The sequence below is a fragment of the Bombina bombina genome, chromosome 3 (genome assembly GCF_027579735.1).
Source record: "Bombina bombina isolate aBomBom1 chromosome 3, aBomBom1.pri, whole genome shotgun sequence".
In the NCBI taxonomy this organism is placed as follows: Eukaryota; Metazoa; Chordata; class Amphibia; order Anura; family Bombinatoridae; genus Bombina; species Bombina bombina.
The window spans coordinates 1,290,019,739-1,290,046,353 of record NC_069501.1 but is presented as its reverse complement, the minus strand read 5'-3'; the positions used below and the strand labels follow the sequence as shown (position 1 = coordinate 1,290,046,353).

General features: G+C 45.7%; 1 protein-coding gene across 1 annotated transcript in view; it reads right to left on the bottom strand.

Moving 5' to 3' along the window:
• Positions 1–26,615, bottom strand: part of DNHD1 (dynein heavy chain domain 1) — a 1,127,964-nt gene that overhangs the window by 690,908 nt on the left and 410,441 nt on the right. The window contains exons 16-17 of the mRNA XM_053705693.1: positions 18,845–19,061; positions 16,420–16,545 (exon numbers count right to left, since the gene is read on the bottom strand). Coding sequence (XP_053561668.1) covers positions 16,420–16,545; positions 18,845–19,061 — 343 coding nt within the window. The remainder of the gene's footprint in view (positions 1–16,419; positions 16,546–18,844; positions 19,062–26,615) is intronic.

Below are 26,615 nucleotides of genomic sequence, written 5' to 3'. Positions count from 1 at the left end.
CTGAAGTACTTTTCTACCAAAAACTGCTTCAGAAGAAGAAAATACATCAAAATGGTAGAATTTAGTAAAAGTATGCAAAGAGGACCAAGTCGCTGCTTTGCAGATCTGGTCAACCGAAGCTTCATTCCTAAACGCCCAGGAAGTAGAAACTGACCTAGTAGAATGAGCTGTAATTCTCTGAGGCGGAGTTTTACCCGACTCAACATAGGCAAGATGAATTAAAGATTTCAACCAAGATGCCAAAGAAATGGCAGAAGCTTTCTGGCCTTTTCTAGAACCGGAAAAGATAACAAATAGACTAGAAGTCTTACGAAAAGATTTCGTAGCTTCAACATAATATTTCAAAGCTCTAACAACATCCAAAGAATGCAACGATTTCTCCTTAGAATTCTTAGGATTAGGACATAATGAAGGAACCACAATTTCTCTACTAATGTTGTTGGAATTCACAACTTTAGGTAAAAATTCAAAAGAAGTTCGCAACACCGCCTTATCCTGATGAAAAATCAGAAAAGGAGACTCACAAGAAAGAGCAGATAAATCAGAAACTCTTCTGGCAGAAGAGATGGCCAAAAGGAACAAAACTTTCCAAGAAAGTAATTTAATGTCCAATGAATGCATAGGTTCAAACGGAGGAGCTTGAAGAGCTCCCAGAACCAAATTCAAACTCCAAGGAGGAGAAATTGACTTAATGACAGGTTTTATACGAACCAAAGCTTGTACAAAACAATGAATATCAGGAAGAATAGCAATCTTTCTGTGAAAAAGAACAGAAAGAGCAGAGATTTGTCCTTTCAAAGAACTTGCGGACAAACCCTTATCTAAACCATCCTGAAGGAACTGTAAAATTCTCGGTATTCTAAAAGAATGCCAGGAAAAATGATGAGAAAGACACCAAGAAATATAAGTCTTCCAGACTCTATAATATATCTCTCGAGATACAGATTTACGAGCCTGTAACATAGTATTAATCACAGAGTCAGAGAAACCTCTTTGACCAAGAATCAAGCGTTCAATCTCCATACCTTTAAATTTAAGGATTTCAGATCCTGATGGAAAAAAGGACCTTGTGACAGAAGGTCTGGTCTTAACGGAAGAGTCCACGGTTGGCAAGAGGCCATCCGGACAAGATCCGCATACCAAAACCTGTGAGGCCATGCCGGAGCTACCAGCAGAACAAACGAGCATTCCTTCAGAATCTTGGAGATTACTCTTGGAAGAAGAACTAGAGGCGGAAAGATATAGGCAGGATGATACTTCCAAGGAAGTGATAATGCATCCACTGCCTCCGCCTGAGGATCCCGGGATCTGGACAGATACCTGGGAAGTTTCTTGTTTAGATGGGACGCCATCAGATCTATTTCTGGAAGTTCCCACATTTGAACAATCTGAAGAAATACCTCTGGGTGAAGAGACCATTCGCCCGGATGCAACGTTTGGCGACTGAGATAATCCGCTTCCCAATTGTCTACACCTGGAATATGAACCGCAGAGATTAGACAGGAGCTGGATTCCGCCCAAACCAAAATTCGAGATACTGCTTTCATAGCCAGAGGACTGTGAGTCCCTCCTTGATGATTGATGTATGCCACAGTTGTGACATTGTCTGTCTGAAAACAAATGAACGATTCTCTTTTCAGAAGAGGCCAAAACTGAAGAGCTCTGAAAATTGCACGGAGTTCCAAAATATTGATCGGTAATCTCACCTCCTGAGATTCCCAAACTCCTTGTGCCGTCAGAGATCCCCACACAGCTCCCCAACCTGTGAGACTTGCATCTGTTGAAATTACAGTCCAGGTCGGAAGCACAAAAGAAGCCCCCTGAATTAAACGATGGTGATCTGTCCACCATGTTAGAGAGTGTCGAACAATCGGTTTTAAAGATATTAATTGAGATATCTTCGTGTAATCCTTGCACCATTGCTTCAGCATACAGAGCTGAAGAGGTCGCATGTGAAAACGAGCAAAGGGGATCGCGTCCGATGCAGCAGTCATAAGACCTAGAATTTCCATGCATAAGGCTACCGAAGGGAATGATTGTGACTGAAGGTTTCGACAAGCTGTAATCAATTTTAAACGTCTCTTGTCTGTTAAAGACAGAGTCATGGACACTGAATCCATCTGGAAACCCAGAAAGATTACCTTTGTCTGAGGAATCAAAGAACTTTTTGGTAAATTGATCCTCCAACCATGATCTTGAAGAAACAACACAAGTCGATTCGTATGAGATTCTGCTAAATGTAAAGACTGAGCAAGTACCAAGATATCGTCCAAATAAGGAAATACCACAATACCCTGTTCTCTGATTACAGACAGCAGGGCACCGAGAACCTTTGTAAAAATTCTTGGAGCTGTAGCTAGGCCAAACGGCAGAGCCACAAACTGGTAATGCTTGTCTAGGAAAGAGAATCTCAGAAACTGATAGTGATCTGGATGAATCGGAATATGCAGATATGCATCCTGTAAATCTATTGTGGACATATAATTCCCTTGCTGAACAAAAGGTAAGATAGTCCTTACAGTTACCATCTTGAACGTTGGTATCCTTACATAACGATTCAATATTTTTAGATCCAGAACTGGTCTGAAGGAATTCTCCTTCTTTGGTACAATGAAGAGATTTGAATAAAACCCCATCCCCTGTTCCGGAACTGGAACTGGCAAAATTACTCCAGTCAACTCTAGATCTGAAACACATTTCAGAAATGCTTGAGCTTTTACTGGATTTGCTGGGACACGGGAAAGAAAAAATCTCTTTGCAGGAGGTCTCAACTTGAAACCAATTCTGTACCCTTCTGAAACAATGCTCTGAATCCAAAGATTGTGAACAGAATTGATCCAAATTTCCTTGAAAAAACGTAACCTGCCCCCTACCAGCTGAGCTGGAATGAGGGCCGCACCTTCATGTGGACTTAGAAGCAGGCTTTGCCTTTCTAGCTGGCTTGGATTTATTCCAGACTGGAGATGGTCTCCAAACTGAAACTGCTCCTGAGGATGAAGGATCAGGCTTTTGTTCTTTGTTGAAACGAAAGGAACGAAAACGATTATTAGCCCTGTTTTTACCTTTAGATTTTTTATCCTGTGGTAAAAAAGTTCCTTTCCCACCAGTAACAGTTGAAATAATGGAATCCAACTGAGAACCAAATAATTTGTTACCCTGGAAAGAAATGGAAAGTAAAGTTGATTTAGAAGCCATATCAGCATTCCAAGTTTTAAGCCATAAAGCTCTTCTAGCTAAAATAGCTAGAGACATAAACCTGACATCAACTCTGATAATATCAAAAATGGCATCACAGATAAAATTATTAGCATGCTGAAGAAGAATAATAATATCATGAGAATCACGATGTGTTACTTGTTGCGCTAAAGTTTCCAACCAAAAAGTTGAAGCTGCAGCAACATCAGCCAAAGATATAGCAGGTCTAAGAAGATTACCTGAACACAGATAAGCTTTTCTTAGAAAGGACTCCATTTTCCTATCTAGAGGATCCTTAAACGAAGTACCATCTGACGTAGGAATAGTAGTACGTTTAGCAAGGGTAGAAATAGCCCCATCAACTTTAGGGATCTTGTCCCAAAATTCTAATCTGTCAGGCGGCACAGGATATAATTGCTTAAAACGTTTAGAAGGAGTAAATGAATTACCCAAATTATCCCATTCTTTGGAAATTACTGCAGAAATAGCATCAGGGACAGGAAAAACTTCTGGAATAACTACAGGAGTTTTAAAAACCTTATTTAAACGTTTAGATTTAGTATCAAGAGGACCAGAATCCTCTATTTCTAAAGCAATTAGGACTTCTTTAAGCAAAGAACGAATAAATTCCATTTTAAATAAATATGAAGATTTATCAGCATCAACCTCTGAGACAGAATCCTCTGAACCAGAGGAATCATCAGAATCAGAATGATGATGTTCAGTTAAAAATTCATCTGTAGGGAGAGAAGTTTTAAAAGATTTTTTATGTTTACTAGAAGGAGAAATAACAGACATAGCCTTCTTTATGGATTCAGAAACAAAATCTCTTATATTATCAGGAACATTCTGCACCTTAGATTTTGAAGGAACTGCAACAGGCAATGGTACTTTACTAAAGGAAATATTATCTGCTTTAACAAGTTTGTCATGACAATCAATACAAACAACAGCTGGAGAAATAGCTACCAAAAGTTTACAGCAGATACACTTAGCTTTGGTAGATTCAGCACTTGACAGTGATTTTCCTGTAGTATCTTCTGACTCAGATGCAACGTGAGACATCTTGCAATATGTAAGAGAAAAAACAACATATATATAAAGCAAAATTGATCAAATTCCTTAAATGACAGTTTCAGGAATGGGAAAAAATGCCAAAGAACAAGCTTCTAGCAACCAGAAGCAATAAAAAATGAGACTTAAATAATGTGGAGACAAGAGTGACGCCCATATTTTTTCGCGCCAAATAAGACGCCCACATTATTTGGCGCCTAAATGCTTTTTGGCGCCAAAAATGACGCCACATCCGGAACGCCGACATCTTTGGCGCAAAATAACGTCAAAAAGTGACGCAACTTCCGGCGACACGTATGACGCCGGAAATGGAAATAGAATTTTTGCGCCAAAAAAGTCCGCGCCAAGAATGACGCAATAAAATGAAGCATTTTCAGCCCCCGCGAGCCTAACAGCCCACAGGGAAAAAGTCAAATTTTAAGGTAAGAAAAATGTTAAATTAAAATGCATTATCACAAATATGAAACTGACTGTCTGAAAAATAAGGAAAGTTGAACATTCTGAGTCAAGGCAAATAAATGTTTGAATACATATATTTAGAACTTTATAAACAAAGTGCCCAACCATAGCTTAGAGTGTCACAAAAAATAAGACTTACTTACCCCAGGACACTCATCTACATATAGCAGATAGCCAAACCAGTACTGAAACGAGAATCAGCAGAGGTAATGGTATATATAAGAGTATATCGTCGATCTGAAAAGGGAGGTAAGAGATGAATCTCTACGACCGATAACAGAGAACCTATGAAATAGACCCCTTAGAAGGAGATCACTGCATTCAAATAGGCAATACTCCTCACATCCCTCTGACATTCACTGCACGCTGAGAGGAAAACCGGGCTCCAACTTGCTGCGGAGCGCATATCAACGTAGAATCTAGCACAAACTTACTTCACCACCTCCATCGGAGGCAAAGTTTGTAAAAACTGAATTGTGGGTGTGGTGAGGGGTGTATTTGTAGGCATTTTGAGGTTTGGGAAACTTTGCCCCTTCTGGTAGGAATGTATATCCCATACGTCACTAGCTCATGGACTCTTGCTAATTACATGAAAGAAATAAACTCTTTTCCTAAAAGACCTAACTTTACCACTTCCTTGCTCTAACGTTGGCAAAGAGAATGACTGGGGTGGGAGGGAAGGGAGGTGATATTTAACAGCTTTCCTGCGGTGCTCCTTGCTGCCTCCTGCTGGGCAGGAGTGAAATTCCCAATAGTAATTAGATGATCCGTGGACTCATCGTGTCATTAAAAAGAAAGATGTAGCAACATTACACCTGTGACAGACCCTTCTGTCAGGACTGAAGGAGTTAATTGTGTTTAGCTAAGAAACTAATTTCTATAGACAGAGTTGCTGGCTCCAGCTATAATCTAGCCTTTAATAAATGTCATTCTGTTTTAAACCTGAAAACTGGCTTGGTTGTGAATTGCTGATTCCCTATGCAGGACATTGTTCATCTGGTATTAACCTTGGTATCCTGTTGGTACCGTAACAATTGGTGGCAGCGGTGGGATGAACCTTATCGCCCAGAAGAGCAACTACACAAGCCAGTAACCTCAGGAAGAGGGGGATTATTACAATACTGACTAAGATGGAAAAGAGAAAAGTAAATTTTGCAGCTTTTAAAAACTTCCTGGAAACAGAAGGAGAGATTGATGGGTACCTTGCGGATTTTGAGAGGCAATGTGCACTACACAAGGTACCCGCAGAGGACTGGGTCACGATATTATCTGGAAAATTATCCGGCCGGGCCAGAGAGGCTTTTCGGGCCATTCCAGATGAGGAAGTCAGGGATTATAATACGGTAAAAGAGGCTCTGCTCTCCAGGTATGCGGTTACACCGGAGGCATACCGGAGGCGGTTCAGAGACACTGTTAAATTAGCTGGAGATTCCTACCTTGAGTGGGCATGTAAGGTGCACCGCACAGCAGCTCACTGGATAGCGGGGTGCCAAGCCATATCTGGGGAAGAGGTGCTGCAGCTATTCCTGTTGGAACATTGCTTCGACAAGTTACCCGCAGGAGTTCGAGAGTGGGTTCGGGACCGTAAACCCTCCACCCTGCAGGAAGCGGCTCGCTTGGCAGATGAGTATACGGATGCCCGCAAACTGGACACTGCTACCACTAAGCCCCCTGCTAGAGTGGAGTACAGACCCCCAGTCACCCCAGCAGCTGCCAGTTACCAAACCCCGGCGCACCGCTATACCACACGGCCTCCAGCCACGAACTACCCTCAGAGAGCCCTGTTCAATTTGCGGGGCTACTCACAACCGATTCGATGCTTTGGATGTAAGCAACTAGGGCACAAAAGACCAGAGTGTCCCCTAAACGCAGCGAACCAAGCGCAGTCCTGGAGAAGACCTGCCAGCGGAATCCCGCGTAATCCTCAGCCTGCGGCCCGCTACGTAGAGGCGCAAGAATGCTGGAGCATCCTACATGAGGCAGACCTTGTGCAAGCTGCCCACCGGAATAACCGGCAACTGGTTAAAGTGAATGGGAAGAAGGTCAGTGGTCTACGGGATACTGGTGCTACCATGACCTTGCTTCAAAAGAACTTGGTGTCTGAGAAACAGTACACTGGAGACACTGTGGCTGTGAGGGTAGCAAGGGGCGATGTGTTCAGCCTACCTGTTGCCAGGGTACATTTGGATTGGGGAGTGGGCGCTAGACCTGTGAATGTGGGGGTCAAGAAGGACTTACCTGCTGATGTTCTTCTTGGAAATGACTTGGCCCCCCTTGTTTCTGCCTACGCTCCTATGGGTCCCGCTGATGTTAACTCTGTGACTACCCATGCCCAGATCCGTGCAGCAGAGACTGACCCACCTGCTGCTAAGCCCCAGGACGCTGAGCTCAGTAAATCTCTATCCGCTATTGATACGTGGAGGTCCCGTTACAATGCGCTGATGAAGGAGAAGAGGAGCGCAGAGGAAAAAGCACGTTTAGAACGCGAATCTCTGCTAGACAAGCTGCACCGACAGACTGCAGAAAACACCAGCTTGAGAGTGGGACATGAAACCTTAAAGACAAACTTAGCGACACTTGAGGAGAAGCTGACGCTGGCTCATAGTGAGGTGCAGCAACTCAAGGGCACCCTATGTCAGTATGAAGGGATTGTGGATACCTATAAAGAGCAGGTACAGAAAACTCGTAAAGAAGCTGATGGGATTTTGAAGGACTGTTTAGCCCTAGTCTGGGCACTGAGGAAGTTGAACCCTTCTTTGTATGGACAGGAATTCTCTCTCATAACGGGAATACAGATGGATTGTCCTGGCAAACTGACATGCCTACCACCTCCTAGTCCGGTCATCCCCAGGTTGACCCGCCAAAGGGTCAAGCCGGGTCTGCCGGAGTGTTCCACAACGGGGGAGATATGTGACAGACCCTTCTGTCAGGACTGAAGGAGTTAATTGTGTTTAGCTAAGAAACTAATTTCTATAGACAGAGTTGCTGGCTCCAGCTATAATCTAATTAGTGCTAAGCATTCTATTGTTTGATCACCTCCAGAGAGAAAACGCCTAAGTGATAAGAAGGGCCAAGAGTGTCTTGTGGTTGAAGTGTTTAAGTAATATAATTCTATTGTATCATGTCAAAGGGCTTGTTCCCTCCATGTAATGTACAACAGTCTTTCAACCCCCATCTGGGGGGGCGGGGGGTGTCAAACCTGTATAAATACTAGGCATCTAGCCTTTAATAAATGTCATTCTGTTTTAAACCTGAAAACTGGCTTGGTTGTGAATTGCTGATTCCCTATGCAGGACATTGTTCATCTGGTATTAACCTTGGTATCCTGTTGGTACCGTAACAACACCATTCACCTGTTCTCTTGTGAAGGCAACAATTAAGACTTAGGGGAATCAGGAGGTGGGAGGGATAAAAGCTCTTGGTAAATTGGGTCATTTTTGTCTGTCTCCAAGTACAGTGTAGTTAAATCCCAAATGTCAATGCTCCTAGACTCTCACAACCTTATGAAAGAACAATTGTAATTGTTACGGTTGCCTCCAGGCTGGCTGGAAGTTGGACCGTAGAAAAGGATGCTCCTAGCGCTCACCAAAGAATCATCAGCACCATAGTCAGCAATCCCTGTAGTGATATTAGCTGAAGCTGTCCCCTACAAACATGAGTCAAAGCTGCAAGTTAGAGGGACAGAAAATAGGTCTGATGTGCTGGAGCACACAGCCTGCTTTTATTCAGGTTACATGCAAACAGGACACTCTCAGGGGGAGGCATAAAATCCCCCATCACACATTTGATATTAGATAGAGAGACACTCCCTTTGACAGGCCACAACATTTACTTCAGCAGATAACATTACACACAATAAAACAATGCAGTCCACCTTATCAATACTAGTCTGATTAGACAATGGGAAAGTTGATCACTAAACCTAATTAGAGCTAATCCCAGCAGACTTGTATTTAGAATAGGTTTCTTGAAGCTGAACAAAATTTAACTCTTAATGGCACACAATGAAACTGAACCAAGTGGGAGAAAGCCAGGGACAAGTCATTTCACAGGTCTGGGGACATAGTCTTAAAGGGGCATTGTTCATCAAAGTCAGAATATGTCCCCAGATGGTTCTTAAAGGGCCACACACACCCAACAAAAGTCAATATGTCCTCAGGGGCACAATCTTCCAGGGGCCATAGTCATGTGGAAGGAGGCTGGCAAATAGGCTTCTCCAAAATCCAGGGAAGCAGGGCAATTTTTCATTTAAAGGGCCAGTTACAAACAGCAGTTTGTAACATATCTCCCCTTTTGGAGGGAGACTAACCAGGCACCTGACCTTCTGCCGGTCAGTGCCCAAGTTAGTCTCGCAACCCACCCACAAATAATCGCTAGCAGCAAAGTAGCCCCCCCACAATACGTAGTACTGGCCTGTAAGTTCCAGGTTGCAGGATGAAAGTGCAGCATCCTCGGCCTTCCTGGCGCAGCTGGGCAAATAGCTGATGGTACTTGGGGGGCAGAGGCCAGCGGCACTCTGCCCTGGTGCCAGCGCTTCTGCTGGGGTGAGGGGTTTGCAGGCCAGTCCTGTAACCAGGGGGTCTGTAGGGCAGAGGCCAGCAGCGCTCTGTCCTGATGCCAGCTCTTCTGCTGGGGGAATTGGGGCATAGTCCTGCCCGGTGGCAAAGGGAACGTGGGGGTCAGTGGGGGCCAACATCTCCACTGTTAACCCTGGGCCCAAGTTAGGAGTTAGCTGGGGAGGGGGAGATTGGCTTACCTCCTCCTCCTGATACTCCGGCGGCCGTTGGGAAGGGAGGTCAATGCTCTCCGCTTCCTGTGGAACATGCTGCGGCTGGGGAGAGAGACCGGTTGTCTCCTCTCCCTGGAAGGCACACTCCGGCTGGGGAGGGAGGTCGATGCTCTCCCCTCCCTGTAGCTGGGTCTGTCGCTGGGGATCTGGGCCGCCTGCCCAGCATCCCTGTAGGGCCGGTAGAGAGACTGCGGTCCCATCTCCACCTGCCTGCTGGGGGTCCTCCCAGGACCAGTCTATGAGGCCTGCTGCCTCTGGTATCTCTGGCTGGGGAAGGAGACTGGTTGTCTCTTCCCTCTGCACGGTATACTGCCGCTGGGGAGGGAGGTCGCTGCTCTCCTCTCCCTGTAACTCCGGCTGCCGCTGGGGAGGGAGGTCGTTGCTCTCCGCTCCCTGTGACTCACTTTCTCGCTGGAGACCAGGTGTCCAGACCCTCAAACTCCACAGTTGGCGCTCAAAGGCTCGTGCCGCTTTGTTCTCCGTATCCAATTCCCGGATGATGCGACTGACTACCTCCTGCGCAGGGTCTGGACCATATCGGACTAGCCGCCTCTTTACCTCTGGAACGAAATCCGCGCCCTCATAGCGACGGATCAGGTTGAGGTGCTCTTCACAGGGTTCTGACCAGTGTCTTGTCAGCTCCATGCTGCTGTAGGTAGGGACGCTGCGCAGTGGCTAGCGTTGCCCTCAATAACTCTCCTACGATACCAGTGCTGTTGTGGTGCTGCTCCTTGCGCTAGGACGCTAATCCCACCGCTGCCGCCAAATGTTACGGTTGCCTCCAGGCTGGCTGGAAGTTGGACCGTAGAAAAGGATGCTCCTAGCGCTCACCAAAGAATCATCAGCACCATAGTCAGCAATCCCTGTAGTGATATTAGCTGAAGCTGTCCCCTACAAACATGAGTCAAAGCTGCAAGTTAGAGGGACAGAAAATAGGTCTGATGTGCTGGAGCACACAGCCTGCTTTTATTCAGGTTACATGCAAACAGGACACTCTCAGGGGGAGGCATAAAATCCCCCATCACACATTTGATATTAGATAGAGAGACACTCCCTTTGACAGGCCACAACATTTACTTCAGCAGATAACATTACACACAATAAAACAATGCAGTCCACCTTATCAATACTAGTCTGATTAGACAATGGGAAAGTTGATCACTAAACCTAATTAGAGCTAATCCCAGCAGACTTGTATTTAGAATAGGTTTCTTGAAGCTGAACAAAATTTAACTCTTAATGGCACACAATGAAACTGAACCAAGTGGGAGAAAGCCAGGGACAAGTCATTTCACAGGTCTGGGGACATAGTCTTAAAGGGGCATTGTTCATCAAAGTCAGAATATGTCCCCAGATGGTTCTTAAAGGGCCACACACACCCAACAAAAGTCAATATGTCCTCAGGGGCACAATCTTCCAGGGGCCATAGTCATGTGGAAGGAGGCTGGCAAATAGGCTTCTCCAAAATCCAGGGAAGCAGGGCAATTTTTCATTTAAAGGGCCAGTTACAAACAGCAGTTTGTAACAGTAATAAACTGAAATAATAAGGATAAACTGAAAAAGACACAAGAGAACTAAGAGACAAAAAAGGAAAGATAGGAAGCTATAGCGACAGAATAAAGAACAGCAACAGAGACATACACACAGATATAGAATATACAGCAGCACAGATACAGGACAGCAGCACAGATACACACAGATATAGAATATACAGCAGCACAGATACAGGACAGCAGCACAGATACACACAGATATAGAATATACAGCAGCACAGATACAGGACAGCAGCACAGATACACACAGATATAGAATATACAGCAGCACAGATACAGGACAGCAGCACAGATACACACAGGTATAGAGCACACAGCAGTACAGATACACACAGCTATAGAGCACACAGCAGTACAGATACACACAGATATAGAACACACAGCAGTACAGATACACACAGATATAGAACACACAGCAGCACAGATACAGGACAGCAGCACAGATACACACAGATATAGAGCACACAGCAGTACAGATACACACAGCTATAGAGCACACAGCAGTACAGATACACACAGCTATAGAGCACACAGCAGTACAGATACACACAGATATAGAACACACAGCAGTACAGATACACACAGATATAGAGTACACAGCAGCACAGATACACACAGATATAGAGCACACAGCAGTACAGATACACACAGATATAGAGCACACAGCAGTACAGATACACACAGATATAGAGCACACAGCAGTACAGATACACACAGCTATAGAGCACACAGCAGTACAGATAAACACAGAAATAGAACACAGAGCAGTACAGATACACACAGATATAGAGCACACAGCAGTACAGATACACACAGCTATAGAGCACCCAGCAGTACAGATACACACAGCAGTACAGATACACACAGATATAGAACATACAGCAGTACAGATACACACAGATATAGAGCACACAACAGTACAGATACACACAGATATAGAGCACCCAGCAGTACAGATACACACAGATATAGAGCACACAGCAGTACAGATACACACAGCTATAGAACAGACAGCAGTACAGATACACACAGATATAGAATACACAGCAGTACAGATACACACAGATATAGAGCACCCAGCAGTACAGATACACACAGATATAGAGCACACAGCAGTACAGATACACACAGATATAGAGCACACAGCAGTACAGATACACACAGATATAGAACACACAGCAGTACAGATACACACAGATATAGAGCACACAGCAGTACAGATACACACAGATATAGAGCACACAGCAGTACAGATACACACAGATATTGAGCACACAGCAGTACAGATACACACAGATATAGAGCACCCAGCAGTACAGATACACACAGATATAGAGCACACAGCAGTACAGATACAGAGCACACAGCAGCACAGATACACACAGATATAGAGCACCCAGCAGTACAGATACACACAGATATAGAGCACCCAGCAGTACAGATACACACAGATATAGAGCACCCAGCAGTACAGATACACACAGATATAGAGCACCCAGCAGTACAGATACACACAGATATAGAGCACACAGCAGTACAGATACACACAGATATAGACCACACAGCAGTACAGATACACACAGATATAGACCACACAGCAGTACAGATACACACAGATATAGAGCACCCAGCAGTACAGATACACACAGATATAGAGCACACAGCAGTACAGATACACACAGATATAGAGCACCCAGCAGTACAGATACACACAGATATAGAGCACACAGCAGTACAGATACACACAGATATAGAGCACACAGCAGTACAGATACACACAGATATAGACCACACAGCAGTACAGATACACACAGATATAGAGCACCCAGCAGTACAGATACACACAGATATAGAGCACACAGCAGTACAGATACACACAGATATAGAGCACACAGCAGTACAGATACACACAGATATAGAGCACCCAGCAGTACAGATACACACAGATATAGAGCACACAGCAGTACAGATAGACACAGATATAGAGCACACAGCAGTACAGATACACACAGATATAGAGCACACAGCAGTACAGATACACACAGATATAGAACACACAGCAGTACAGATACACACAGATATAGAGCACACAGCAGTACAGATACACACAGATATAGAGCACACAGCAGTACAGATACACACAGATATAGAACAAACAGCAGTACAGATACACACAGATATAGAGCACACAGCAGTACAGATACACACAGATATAGAGCACACAGCAGTACAGATACACACAGATATAGAACACACAGCAGTACAGATACACACAGATATAGAGCACACAGCAGTACAGATACACACAGATATAGAGCACACAGCAGTACAGATACACACAGATATAGAACACACAGCAGTACAGATACACACAGATATAGAGCACACAGCAGTACAGATAGACACAGATATAGAACACACAGCAGTACAGATACACACAGATATTGAGCACACAGCAGTACAGATACACACAGATATAGAGCACACAGCAGTACAGATACACACAGATATAGAGCACCCAGCAGTACAGATACACACAGATATAGAGCACACAGCAGTACAGATACAGAGCACACAGCAGCACAGATACACACAGATATAGAGCACACAGCAGTACATATACACACAGATATAGAGCACCCAGCAGTACAGATACACACAGATATAGAGCACACAGCAGTACAGATACACACAGATATAGAGCACCCAGCAGTACAGATACACACAGATATAGAGCACCCAGCAGTACAGATACACACAGATATAGAGCACCCAGCAGTACAGATACACACAGATATAGAGCACACAGCAGTACAGATACACACAGATATAGAGCACACAGCAGTACAGATACACACAGATATAGAGCACCCAGCAGTACAGATACACACAGATATAGAGCACCCAGCAGTACAGATACACACAGATATAGAGCACACAGCAGTACAGATACACACAGATATAGAGCACACAGCAGTACAGATACACACAGATATATAGCACACAGCAGTACAGATACACACAGATATAGAGCACACAGCAGTACAGATACACACAGATATAGAGCACACAGCAGTACAGATACACACAGATATAGAGCACACAGCAGTACAGATACACACAGATATAGAGCACACAGCAGTACAGATAAACACAGATATAGAACACACAGCAGTACAGATACACACAGATATAGAACACACAGCAGTACAGATACACACAGATATAGAGCACACAGCAGTACAGATACACACAGATATAGAGCACACAGCAGTACAGATACACACAGATATAGAACACACAGCAGTACAGATACACACAGATATAGAGCACACAGCAGTACAGATACACACAGATATAGAGCACACAGCAGTACAGATACACACAGATATAGAGCACACAGCAGTACAGATACACACAGATATAGAGCACACAGCAGTACAGATACACACAGATATAGAACACACAGCAGTACAGATACACACAGATATAGAGCACACAGCAGTACAGATACACACAGATATAGAGCACCCAGCAGTACAGATACACACAGATATAGAGCACCCAGCAGTACAGATACACACAGATATAGAGCACCCAGCAGTACAGATACACACAGATATAGAGCACACAGCAGTACAGATACACACAGATATAGAGCACACAGCAGTACAGATACACACAGATATAGAGCACCCAGCAGTACAGATACACACAGATATAGAGCACCCAGCAGTACAGATACACACAGATATATAGCACCCAGCAGTACAGATACACACAGATATAGAACACACAGCAGTACAGATACACACAGATATAGAGCACCCAGCAGTACAGATACACACAGATATAGAGCACACAGCAGTACAGATACACACAGATATAGAGCACACAGCAGTACAGATACACACAGATATAGAGCACACAGCAGTACAGATACACACAGATATAGAGCACACAGCAGTACAGATACACACAGATATTGAGCACACAGCAGTACAGATACACACAGATATAGAGCACCCAGCAGTACAGATACACACAGATATAGAGCACACAGCAGTACAGATACAGAGCACACAGCAGCACAGATACACACAGATATAGAGCACCCAGCAGTACAGATACACACAGATATAGAGCACACAGCAGTACAGATACACACAGATATAGAACACACAGCAGTACAGATACACACAGTTATAGAGTACACAGCAGTACAGATACACACAGATATAGAGCACCCAGCAGTACAGATACACACAGATATAGAGCACACAGCAGTACAGATACAGAGCACACAGCAGTACAGATACACACAGATACAGAGCACACAGCAGTACAGATACACACAGATATAGACCACACAGCAGTACAGATACACACAGATATAGACCACACAGCAGTACAGATACACACAGATATAGAGCACACAGCAGCACAGATACACACAGATATAGAGCACACAGCAGTACAGATACACACAGATATAGAGCACCCAGCAGTACAGATACACACAGATATAGAGCACCCAGCAGTACAGATACACACAGATATAGAGCACACAGCAGTACAGATACACACAGATATAGAGCACCCAGCAGTACAGATACACACAGATACAGACCACACAGCAGTACAGATACACACAGATATAGAGCACCCAGCAGTACAGATACACACAGATATAGAGCACACAGCAGTACAGATACACACAGATATAGAACACACAGCAGTACAGATACACACAGATATAGAACACACAGCAGTACAGATACACACAGATACAGAGCACACAGCAGTACAGATACACACAGATATAGAGCACCCAGCAGTACAGATACACACAGATATAGAACACACAGCAGTACAGATACACACAGATATAGAACACACAGCAGTACAGATACACACAGATATAGAACACACAGCAGTACAGATACACACAGATATAGAACACACAGCAGTACAGATACACACAGATATAGAACACACAGCAGTACAGATACACACAGATATAGAGCACCCAGCAGTACAGATACACACAGATATAGAGCACCCAGCAGTACAGATACACACAGATATAGAACACACAGCAGTACAGATATACACAGATATAGAGCACACAGCAGTACAGATACACACAGATATAGAGCACACAGCAGTACAGATACAGAGCACACAGCAGTACAGATACACACAGATACAGAGCACACAGCAGTACAGATACACACAGATATAGAGTACACAGCAGCACAGACACTAGAGACAATGAGACGGATAGAGAAATAGAGGGCGTTTTTAGAGGAATAAGTCCCATGGGCTACAGTACAAACGTCACATTACCCAGTTCCTGCAGATTTTGGAGCCACTGAGAAATATCTTCCTTTAGATCAGCAGAGGCTGAAGATAGACTAAGCAGGCGAAGAGACAAGAGACTGTCATCCACAAGGCCGCAGAGAAGGGGCAAGTCTGAACGATGGGACAAAACAGAGAAATAGTCAGTTTGTATTGTATTAATATGCATGCATATGAGGCGATAGCTAGGTTTGTGTAGGTGCGGTAACAGCAGGTGAAAGGTGCATGAAAGTGGTGTACAGTGCGTGAGGGGACAGGAACAATTCGCTGTACATACAAGTGTACGTGTCAGGTCAGATGGTGCATACAGGTGCATGTGTCAGGTCTGCATGGTGCATACAGGTGCATGTGTCAGATCTGCATGGTGCATACAGGTGAATGTGTCAGGTCAGATGGTGCATACAGGTGCATGTGTCAGGTCTGCATGGTGCATACAGGTGCATGTGTCAGATCTGCATGGTGCATACAGGTGCATGTGTCAGGTCGGATGGTGCATACAGGTGCATGTGTCAGGTCTGCATGGTGCATACAGGTGCATGTGTCAGGTCGGATGGTGCATACAGGTGTATGTGTCAGGTCAGATGGTGCATACAGGTGCATGTGTCAGGTCGGATGATGGTGCATACAGGTGCATGTGTCAGGTCGGATGGTGCATACAGGTGCATGTGTCAGGTCGGATGGTGCATACAGGTGCATGTGTCAGGTCTGCATGGTGCATACAGGTGAACGTGTCAGGTCAGATGGTGCATACAGGTGTATGTGTCAGGTCGGATGGTGCATACAGGTGCATGTGTCAGGTCTGCATGGTGCATACAGGTGAACGTGTCAGGTCAGATGGTGCATACAGGTGTATGTGTCAGGTCGGATGGTGCATACAGGTGCATGTGTCAGGTCGGATGGTGCATACAGGTGCATGTGTCAGATCTGCATGGTGCATACAGGTGTATGTGTCAGGTCGGATGGTGCATACAGGTGCATGTGTCAGGTCGGATGGTGCATACAGGTGCATGTGTCAGGTCGGATGGTGCATACAGGTGCATGTGTCAGATCTGCATGGTGCATACAGGTGCATGTGTCAGGTCGGATGGTGCATACAGGTGCATGTGTCAGATCTGATGGTGCATACAGGTGCATGTGTCAGATCTGATGATGCATACAGGTGTATGTGTCAGATCTGATGGTGCATACAGGTGTACGTGTCAGATCTGATGGTGCATACAGGTGCATGTGTCAGATCTGATGGTGCATACAGGTGCATGTGTCAGATCTGATGGTGCATACAGGTGCATGTGTCAGATCTGATGGTGCATACAGGTGTACGTGTCAGATCTGATGGTGCATACAGGTGCATGTGTCAGATCTGATGGTGCATAGGTGTACGTGTCAGATCTGATGGTGCATACAGGTGCATGTGTCAGATCTGATGGTGCATACAGGTGCATGTGTCAGGTCGGATGGTGCATACAGGTGCATGTGTCAGGTCGGATGATGGTGCATACAGGTGCATGTGTCAGGTCGGATGGTGCATACAGGTGCATGTGTCAGGTCTGCATGGTGCATACAGGTGAACGTGTCAGGTCAGATGGTGCATACAGGTGTATGTGTCAGATCTGATGGTGCATACAGGTGCATGTGTCAGATCTGATGGTGCATACAGGTGCATGTGTCAGATCTGATGGTGCATACAGGTGTACGTGTCAGATCTGATGGTGCATACAGGTGCATGTGTCAGATCTGATGGTGCATACAGGTGTACGTGTCAGATCTGATGGTGCATACAGGTGCATGTGTCAGATCTGATGGTGCATAGGTGTACGTGTCAGATCTGATGGTGCATACAGGTGCATGTGTCAGGTCGGATGGTGCATACAGGTGCATGTGTCAGGTCGGATGGTGCATACAGGTGCATGTGTCAGATCTGCATGGTGCATACAGGTGCATGTGTCAGATCTGATGGTGCATACAGGTGTACGTGTCAGGTCGGATGGTGCATACAGGTGCATGTGTCAGATCTGATGATGCATACAGGTGTACGTGTCAGGTCAGATGGTGCATACAGGTGTACGTGTCAGGTCTGATGGTGCATACAGGTGTACGTGTCAGGTCGGATGGTGCATACAGGTCAGATCGGATGGTGCATACAGGTGCATGTGTCAGATCTGATGGTGCATACAGGTGCATGTGTCAGATCTGATGGTGCATACAGGTGCATGTGTCAGATCTGATGGTGCATATAGGTGCATGTGTCAGATCTGATGGTGCATACACACAGGTGTTTAGAGCAGTAGATAATCATACACACAGATGTGCCAGCTATCACATGACAGTGGGTATTCAGTACAGTACAGAATCTGATACAGGGGCAGTTACAGTGGGAGCGCATATGAACTGATACAGTTACAGATTGTCTCACCCATAAGTAAGAAGGTGCCACTGTCTTTAGAGCAGATCCCCTCCTCCGGCTCACAAACTCGACCACTCGGAGGTCTCTGGGAATGGTCAAGGGACGACTCCTTCACTGGCACACACAGAAGGAACTTCACCAGGCAGAATTGTCTCTCTTTCCAAAGCAGCTGTATCTGTCTGAGCTTGTTTAGTGAGGTTAGCTCTGTGCGCGCTCTGAGGATAATCTGTCACAGTGTGAGACAGCCAGAGACAGAGTGAGAGAGAGGCACAGTGTGAGACAGCCAGAGACAGAGTGAGAGAGAGACACAGTGTGAGAGAGACACAGTGTGAGACAGCCAGAGACAGAGTGAGAGAGAGGCACAGTGTGAGACAGCCAGAGACAGAGTGAGAGAGAGGCACAGTGTGAGACAACCAGAGACAGAGTGAGAGAGAGGCACAGTGTGAGAGAGACACAGTGTGAGACAGCCAGAGATAGACTGAGAGAGAGACAGAGTGAGAGAGAGACAGAGTGAGAGAGAGACACAGTGTGAGACAGCCAGAGACAGAGTGAGAGAGAGGCACAGTGTGAGACAGCCAGAGTGAGAGAGAGACACAGTGTGAGAGAGACACAGTGTGAGACAGCCAGAGATAGAGTGAGAGAGAGACAGAGTGAGAGAGAGACAGAGTGAGAGAGAGACACAGTGTGAGACAGCCAGAGACAGAGTGAGAGAGAGGCACAGTGTGAGACAGCCAGAGACAGAGTGAGAGAGAGACACAGTGTGAGACAACCAGAGACAGAGTGAGAGAGACACAGTGTGAGAGAGACACAGTGTGAGACAGCCAGAGATAGAGTGAGAGAGAGACAGAGTGAGAGAGAGACAGAGTGAGAGAGAGACACAGTGTGAGACAGCCGGAGACAGAGTGAGAGAGAGGCACAGTGTGAGACAGCCAGAGATAGAGACAGAGTGAGATAGAGACAGAGTGAGAGAGAGACAGAGTGAGAGAGAGACACAGTGTGAGACAGCCAGAGACAGAGTGAGAAAGAGGCACAGTGTGAGACAGCCAGAGATAGAGTGAGAGAGAGACAGAGTGAGAGAGAGACACAGTGTGAGACAGCCAGAGACAGAGTGAGAGAGAGACACAATGTGACACAGCCAGAGATAGAGACAGAGTGAGAGAGAGACAGAGTGAGAGAGAGACACAGTGTGAGACAGCCAGAGATAGAGACAGAGTGAGAGAGAGACAGAGTGTGAGACAGCCAGAGATAGAGACAGAGTGAGAGAGAGACACAGTGTGAGACAGCCAGAGATAGAGACAGAGTGAGAGAGAGACACAGTGTGAGACAGCCAGAGATAGAGACAGAGTGAGAGAGAGACACAGTGTGAGACAGCCAGAGATAGAGACGCAGTATGAGACTGCCAGAGATAGAGACGCAGTGTGAGACAGCCAGAGATAGAGACAGAGTGAGAGAGAGACACAGTGTGAGACAGCCAGAGATAGAGACAGAGTGAGACACACAGTGTGAGACAGCCAGAGATAGAGACAGAGTGAGAGAGAGACACAGTGTGAGACAGCCAGAGATAGAGACAGAGTGAGAGACAGACACAGTGTGAGACAGCCAGAGATAGAGACAGAGTGAGAGAGACACACAGTGTGAGACAGCCAGAGATAGAAACAGAGTGAGAGAGAGGCACAGTGTGAGACAGCCAGAGATAGAGACAGAGTGAGAGAGAGAGAGACACAGTGTGAGACAGCCAGAGATAGACACGCAGTGTGAGACAGCCAGAGATAGAGACAGAGTGAGATAGAGACGCAGTGTGAGACAGCCAGAGATAGAGACAGAGTAAGAGAGAGACACAGTGTGAGACAGCCAGAGATAGAGACAGAGTGAGAGAGTGGCACAGTGTGAGACAGCCAGAGATAGAGACGCAGTATGAGACAGCCAGAAATAGAGACAGAGTGAGAGACACAGTGTGAGACAGCCAGAGATAGAGACAGAGTGATAGAGTGGCACAGTGTGAGACAGCCAGAGATAGAGACAGAGTGAGAGAGAGAGACACAGTGTGAGACAGCCAGAGATAGAGACGCAGTATGAGACAGCCAGAAATAGAGACAGAGTGAGAGACACAGTGTGAGACAGCCAGAGACAGAGTGAGAGAGGCACAGTGTGAGAGAGACACAGTGTGAGACAGCCAGAGATAGAGACAGAGTGAGAGAGAGACAGAGTGTGAGACAGCCAGAGATAGAGTGAGAGAGAGACACAGTGTGAGACAGCCAGAGACAGAGTGAGAGAGAGACACAGTGTGAGACAGCCAGAGACAGAGTGAGAGAGAGACACAGTGTGAGACAGCCAGAGACAGAGTGAGAGACACAGTGTGAGACAGCCAGAGATAGAGACAGAGTGAGAGAGAGACACAGTGTGAGACAGCCAGAGATAGAGACAGAGTGAGAGAGTGGCACAGTGTGAGACAGCCAGAGATAGAGACAGAGTGAGAGAGAGGCACAGTGTGAGACAGCCAGAGATAGAGACAGAGTGTGAGAGAGACAGAGTGAGAGAGAGACACAGTGTGAGACAGCCAGAGACAGAGTGAGAGAGAGGCACAGTGTGAGACAGCCAGAGATAGAGTGAGAGAGAGACACAGTGTGAGACAGCCAGAGACAGAGTGAGAGAGAGACACAGTGTGACACAGCCAGAGATAGAGACAGAGTGAGAGAGAGACACAGTGTGAGACAGCCAGAGACAGAGTGAGAGAGAGACACAGTGTGAGACAGCCAGAGATAGAGAGACAGAGTGAGAAAGAGACACAGAGTGAGACAGCCAGAGATAGAGACAGAGTGAGAGAGAGACACAGAGTGAGACAGCCAGAGATAGAGACAGAGTGAGAGAGAGACACAGAGTGAGACAGCCAGAGATAGAGACAGAGTGAGAGAGACAGTGTGAGACAGCCAGAGATAGAGACGCAGTATGAGACTGCCAGAGATAGAGACGCAGTGTGAGACAGCCAGAGATAGAGACAGAGTGAGAGAGACACACAGTGTGAGACAGCCAGAGATAGAGACAGAGTGAGAGAGAGGCACAGTGTGAGACAGCCAGAGATAGAGACAGAGTGAGAGAGAGACACAGTGTGAGACAGCCAGAGATAGAGACGCAGTGTGAGACAGCCAGAGATAGAGACAGAGTGAGATAGAGACACAGTGTGAGACAGCCAGAGATAGAGACAGTGAAAGAGAGACACAGTGTGGGACAGCCAGAGATAGAGACGCAGTATGAGACAGCCAGAGATAGAGACAGAGTAAGAGAGAGACACAGTGTGAGACAGACAGAGATAGAGACAGAGTGAGAGAGAGACACAGTGTGAGACAGCCAGAGATAGAGACAGAGTAAGAGAGAGACGCAGTGTGAGACAGCCAGAGATAGAGACAGAGTGAGATAGAGACGCAGTGTGAGACAGCCAGAGATAGAGACAGAGTAAGAGAGAGACACAGTGTGAGACAGCCAGAGATAGAGACAGAGTGAGAGAGAGACAGAGTGAGAGAGAGACACAGTGTGAGACAGCCAGAGATAGAGACAGAGTGAGAGAGAGAGAGAGAGAGAGAGAGAGACACAGTGTGAGACAGCCAGAGATAGAGACGCAGTATGAGACAGCCAGAAATAGAGACAGAGTGAGAGACACAGTGTGAGACAGCCAGAGATAGAGACAGAGTGAGATAGTGGCACAGTGTGAGACAGCCAGAGATAGAGACAGAGTGAGAGAGAGAGACACAGTGTGAGACAGCCAGAGATAGAGACGCAGTATGAGACAGCCAGAAATAGAGACAGAGTGAGAGACACAGTGTGAGACAGCCAGAGACAGAGTGAGAGAGGCACAGTGTGAGAGAGACACAGTGTGAGACAGCCAGAGATAGAGACAGAGTGAGAGAGAGACAGAGTGAGAGAGAGGCACAGTGTGAGACAGCCAGAGATAGAGTGAGAGAGAGACACAGTGTGAGACAGCCAGAGACAGAGTGAGAGAGAGACACAGTGTGAGACAGCCAGAGACAGAGTGAGAGAGAGACACAGTGTGAGACAGCCAGAGACAGAGTGAGAGAGACACAGTGTGAGACAGAGTGAGAGACATAGTGTGAGACAGCCAGAGATAGAGACAGAGTGAGAGAGAGAGACAGTGTGAGACAGCCAGAGATAGAGACAGAGTGAGAGAGAGAGACACAGTGTGAGACAGCCAGAGATAGAGACAGAGTGAGAGAGAGGCACAGTGTGAGACAGCCAGAGATAGAGACAGAGTGAGAGAGTGGCACAGTGTGAGACAGCCAGAGATAGAGACAGAGTGAGAGAGACACACAGTGTGAGACAGCCAGAGATAGAGACAGAGTGAGAGAGAGACAGTGTGAGACAGCCAGAGATAGAGACAGAGTGAGAGAGAGGCACAGTGTGAGACAGCCAGAGATAGACGCCGTATGAGACAGCCAGAGATAGAGACAGAGTGAGAGAGAGACACAGTGTGAGACAGCCAGAGATAGAGACAGAGTGAGAGAGAGACAAAGTGTGAGACAGCCAGAGATAGAGACAGATTTGGGAGAGAGGACACGAGTGAGATATGCCATAATAGAGGACAACAGTATGAGACAGCCAGAGATAGACAGAGTGAGAGAGAGACAGAGTGAGAGAGAGACACAGTGTGGGACAGCCAGAGATAGAGACAGAGTGAGAGAGAGACACAGTGTGAGACAGCCAGATAGAGAGAGGCAGAAGAAGAGAGGCACAGTGGTGAGACAGCTAAGAGATAGAGGACAGAGTGATGAGAGAGACACATTGTGAGACAAAGCCAGAGATAGAGACAGAGTAGAGAGAGAAGACACAGTGGTGAGACAGCCAGAGACAGAGACGCAGTAGAGACAGCCAGAGATAGAGACAGAGTGAGAGAGAGACACAGTGTTGAGAACAGCCAGAGATAGAGACAAGTGAGAGGAGGCACATTGAGAGAACAAGTCAGAGATATAGACAGAGTGAAGAGACCCAGTGGTGAGACAGCCAAAGATAGAGACGCAGTATGAGACAGTCAGAGATAGAGACAGAGTGAGAGAGAGACACAGTGTGAGACAGCCAGAGATAGAGACAGAGTGAGAGAGAGAGACACAGTGTGAGATAGATAGAGACTGAGTGAGACAGAGACACAGTAATAGGTGCAGATAATCACACAGGAACAGACTACACACAGTTACACACAGTAATAGGTGCAGATAATCACTCAGGAGCAGACTACACACAGTTACACACAGTAATAGGTGCAGATAATCACACAGGAACAGACTACACACAGTTACACACAGTAATAGGTGCAGATAATCACACAGGAGCAGACTACACACAGTTACACACAGTAATAGGTGCAGATAATCACACAGGAAGCAGACTACACACAGTTACACACAGTAATAGGTGCAGATAATCACACAGGAGCAGACTACACACAGTTACACACAGTAATAGGTGCAGATAATCACACAGGAGCAGACTACACACAGTTACACACAGTAATAGGTGCAGATAATCACACAGGAGCAGACTACACACAGTTACACACAGTAATAGGTGCAGATAATCACACAGGACAGACTACACACAGTTACACACAGTAATAGGTGCAGATAATCACACAGTAGCAGACTACACACAGTTACACACAGTAATAGGTGCAGATAATCACACAGGAACAGACTACACACAGTTACACACAGTAATAGGTGCAGATAATCACACAGGAACAGACTACACACAGTTACACACAGTAATAGGTGCAGATAATCACACAGGAACAGACTACACACAGTTACACACAGTAATAGGTGCAGATAATCACACAGGAACAGACTACACACAGTTACACACAGTAATAGGTGCAGATAATCACACAGGAACAGACTACACACAGTTACACACAGTAATAGGTGCAGATAATCACACAGGAACAGACTACACACAGTTACACACAGTAATAGGTGCAGATAATCACACAGGAACAGACTACACACAGTTACACACAGTAATAGGTGCAGATAATCACACAGGAGCAGACTACACACAGTTACACACAGTAATAGGTGCAGATAATCACACAGGAACAGACTACACACAGTTACACACAGTAATAGGTGCAGATAATCACACAGGGAGCAGACTACACACAGTTACACACAGTAATAGGTGCAGATAATCACACAGGAACAGACTACACACAGTTACACACAGTAATAGGTGCAGATAATCACACAGGAACAGACTACACACAGTTACACACAGTAATAGGTGCAGATAATCACACAGGAAGCAGACTACACACAGTTACACACAGTAATAGGTGCAGATAATCACACAGGAACAGACTACACACAGTTACACACAGTAATAGGTGCAGATAATCACACAGAAGCAGACTACACACAGTTACACACAGTAATAGGTGCAGATAATCACACAGGAACAGACTACACACAGTTACACACAGTAATAGGTGCAGATAATCACACAGGAACAGACTACACACAGTTACACACAGTAATAGGTGCAGATAATCACACAGGAACAGACTACACACAGTTACACACAGTAATAGGTGCAGATAATCACACAGGAACAGACTACACACAGTTACACACAGTAATAGGTGCAGATAATCACACAGGAACAGACTACACACAGTTACACACAGTAATAGGTGCAGATAATCACACAGGAGCAGACTACACACAGTTACACACAGTAATAGGTGCAGATAATCACACAGGAACAGACTACACACAGTTACACACAGTAATAGGTGCAGATAATCACACAGGAACAGACTACACACAGTTACACACAGTAATAGGTGCAGATAATCACACAGGGAACAGACTACACACAGTTACACACAGTAATAGGTGCAGATAATCACACAGGAACAGACTACACACAGTTACACACAGTAATAGGTGCAGATAATCACACAGGAACAGACTACACACAGTTACACACAGTAATAGGTGCAGATAATCACACAGGAACAGACTACACACAGTTACACACAGTAATAGGTGCAGATAATCACACAGGGAGCAGACTACACACAGTTACACACAGTAATAGGTGCAGATAATCACACAGGAACAGACTACACACAGTTACACACAGTAATAGGTGCAGATAATCACACAGGAAGCAGACTACACACAGTTACACACAGTAATAGGTGCAGATAATCACAGGAACAGACTACACACAGTTACACACAGTAATAGGTGCAGATAATCACACAGGAGCAGACTACACACAGTTACACACAGTAATAGGTGCAGATAATCACAGGAGCAGACTACACACAGTTACACACAGTAATAGGTGCAGATAATCACACAGGAGCAGACTACACACAGTTACACACAGTAATAGGTGCAGATAATCACACAGGAACAGACTACACACAGTTACACACAGTAATAGGTGCAGATAATCACACAGGAACAGCATACACACAGTTACACACAGTAATAGGTGCAGATAATCACACAGGAACAGCATACACGCAGTTACACACAGTAATAGGTGCAGATAATCACACAGGGAGCAGACTACACACAGTTACACACAGTAATAGGTGCAGATAATCACGCAGGAACAGACTACACACAGTTACACACAGTAATAGGTGCAGATAATCACACAGGGAGCAGACTACACACCTTTACACACAGTAATAGGTGCAGATAATAACACAGGAACAGACTACACACCGTTACACACAGTAATAGGTGCAGATAATCAC